This window comes from Glossina fuscipes, unplaced genomic scaffold, assembly GCF_014805625.2.
Source record: "Glossina fuscipes isolate IAEA_lab_2018 unplaced genomic scaffold, Yale_Gfus_2 1, whole genome shotgun sequence".
Taxonomy (NCBI): Eukaryota; Metazoa; Arthropoda; class Insecta; order Diptera; family Glossinidae; genus Glossina; species Glossina fuscipes.
In genome coordinates this window covers 50,561,280-50,564,226 of record NW_023998415.1, presented here as the reverse complement: position 1 = coordinate 50,564,226, position 2,947 = coordinate 50,561,280, and the positions used below count along the sequence as shown (strand labels likewise).

General features: G+C 36.7%; 1 protein-coding gene across 1 annotated transcript; it reads left to right on the top strand.

Moving 5' to 3' along the window:
* The first annotated feature begins 933 nt into the window (after nt 1-933).
* On the top strand, nt 934-1,947 carry LOC119644989 (malate dehydrogenase, glyoxysomal-like). Its single transcript, XM_038044733.1, has one exon. It carries the CDS (start codon nt 934-936, stop codon nt 1,945-1,947), a length of 1,014 nt encoding a protein of 337 aa, XP_037900661.1.
* The last annotated feature ends 1,000 nt before the right edge of the window (nt 1,948-2,947 follow it).

The following is a 2,947-nucleotide window of genomic DNA, read 5'->3' as shown; positions in this document are numbered from 1 at the left end:
TTAACGTATTAAAAAGGCTGACGACGTCGTGATCAAAGCAAAAGAAGGAAAAGATTCTGCTCAACTCAGCATTAATTAAACAACTAAATTACTTTTTGCCACAAATGCATCATATTTCTTATTACAATTTACAATGGTGTGTGTGAAATTTTAAAATTGCCGCCTATGGATAGCGTCAGTCCTTAGAAAAGGAATAGGGCAGGCTAAGAAACATTCTCCCAAAATGTTTTGAAACAGGGGCCAAGTCTAGCAAGAAATAGACTGCTGGCCAAAGATATGTGCGTCAAAGAGCTTACAATATATACCTATGTCTTTTCAGCTATATTCGCCATTGTTGGTGTGTGCTCTTATGCTATCTTTTATTAGAGCTCGCAAAGACGCAGTAATTGAAATATAAAGTGGAAACTAAAGACCACCTTTTCCAGTTGATGACCACAAACTAATCAAGCCAAGACAGCAAAAGAAAACGTCCATTTTACAATTTTTGGTTGAAATCTATTAGGACTGTGTAAAAGTTGTATGAAAAAATGTTGTTAATTAGGCATATACAATGCCATCAGCAAACTTCGTTCTACTTTTCACATGGTTACTCTTAAGCAGACTTCGGAATAAGGCCGGCATAATATTTTTCCTTAATGATAAGCCGTATACTTATATCAAACATATTTATCAATTTAATCTAAATTCGTTTGAATTGTCTACCTGTTCAATCTAGTTTTCAAAACCATTCAAAAATATTTTTGTTCATAAATTCTATCGACAATCACTGGAATAAAATTCACTCTTTATTTTTATTAATCTGAGGATGAACACTCAAATACAAAAATATAATTTTAATATTTATTTGTAAAAAAAATAATTTTTCACAAAGAAATGTTAAGACAATTTGCTGGAACTTTTTTCAATATATCGATGTCAAAACGTAATTTATCTATGACGGTCGCACTTGCGAGCCGAGTGACCATTGCAGGTGCTGCTGGTGGTGTAGGTCAAGCGTTGGCTATGTTCGTTAAAACGAATACTCGCGTGAGTGATCTTGGTCTATACGATTTAGAGGATACTAAGGGGTTAGCTGCGGATTTGTCACATATAGACACTTATTCAGCTGTCCATACCTTTGCTGGGAAAGATCAGTTGCGAAAAAGTCTAATGTGCTCCAAAATATTGGTCATTGCAGCGGGTGCTGTCCGTACAGACATTAAAGCAAGTCGGGATTCTTTATTCGAAAAAAACGTGGGCATAGTTGGTGAGATTGTTATGGAGGCCGCTGAAGTATGCCCGGACGCTATGTTTGTTATTATAACCAATCCTGTCAATTCGTTCGTACCGTTAACTGCAGAGATATTAAAAAGTAAAAATGTCTACGATCCGAAACGTTTATTCGGAATGAGTTTTCTGGACTCAGTGAGGGCTAGTGTTTTTGTGGGCGACGCCCTTATGAGAAATCCCCAAAAGACTAAAATACCAGTAATAGGAGGTCATTCCCGAAGTACTATAGTCCCGGTATTATCGGGTATAGAACCTCCTCTTGATATGGAAGAGGAACTTAAAAAGGAGATTTACAATCGTATTGTGAAAGGAGGCGAAGCTGTGCTTGAAGCCAAAAAAGGCAAGGGAACTTGTCAACTTGCCGTAGCATATGCAGCCAAAATGCTTTGCGATGCTCTCCTGGCGGGCTTGGAAAATGCTCCCGCTAGCGGAACTGCACTGGTACCCTCAGAACTGACAAAATCACCATACTTCTCATCATCATTTGAATTGAATGCAAAAGGCATTAAAAAGTTGCTCAAGCTTCCGGAATTAGATGCAGACGAGAAACTGTATTTAGAACAGTGTATGAGAACTTTAGATAAGGAAATTCAGAAAGGTGTTGAGCAAGCAAAGAAAATAATTGATGCAGAAGCCAAAAAGCCAAAAAAGGAAAGTGGAAAGGAAGATTGTAATTAGTTTCTATGATGCAATGACGCTAATGACATGAAGAACTTGCGAAAATCTTTTTGAACGAAACGGAGTTGTATGTGAAAACACTGTCGGGAAAAATTTCAATAAACGTTTAAAATTTGTTTGGTTTTGTAGTTATATCTAAAAAAATGCGCGTCCGAATTATTAATCAGCCTGTGATCCACTAAATTACAAATTCTCAGCACTTGCAAAGTAACAAGAAACACAGTCACAACATACCAGAGAAACCTGACTGTCTTCGTATGGCAGTTCGGCCGATTGTTTTAGAAAAATGTACAGAGGATCTAAGTGGTAGGCTATAATGATAAAATTTTCAATCATCCATTCTTTCGTTTCATGTATGATGTGGCGGTTCGGAAAAGTATTTAAGCCCATCGATGTTAAAGAAAACATTGAAGTACCTTAGGAATAATGCTCATACGCTTCCCGTACTTGAAGATGTATTCATCCCGATTAAAAAAAAAACTAAGAGATTGTAAAAAATACGCGAATAGCGCCACGTTTTAAACTCATCCTTTGTGGTTGATCAAGTTTCAAGTTTTAGGCTTTGATTCAAGTATGCAAGTATTCAGTGCGTTATTAATAGAATGAGCGAAATATTATAAAGCTTCCCTGCCTGTAATAGGGAAAGTTACGTGAGAACCATTTAAGTAAATTTTATGTTTTCATTTTTATGTTCATGTAATCCTATATACGGTGGTTGCCTGAAACGTTGTCGTCTTAAGTAGAAAAAAGATATTTTTTTTGTGGAATTCGACCTTATTCACGAACGTACCCCTTTTCGGTAAAAGGAATTTTCAAGATTCCGCATCAAATCAGAATTCAGCTTATTTGGAAGTACCAAGTGACTCAATGGTTTTCTTCTGTGAGCAAATGGCGCAACCAAGTGTCAATGCGGTCAGCTTGCCTATTCTCACATATATCTCTATGTATGTCAGCTGTGTAGGTAACATTAATTTGACGGATTCAGCGAATGTAGTGAATG

What these genes read in the sequence shown, in the direction of transcription:
- LOC119644989 (XM_038044733.1), top strand. Translation starts at nt 934, where the DNA reads ATGACGGTCGCACTTGCGAGCCGAGTGACCATTGCAGGTGCTGCTGGT.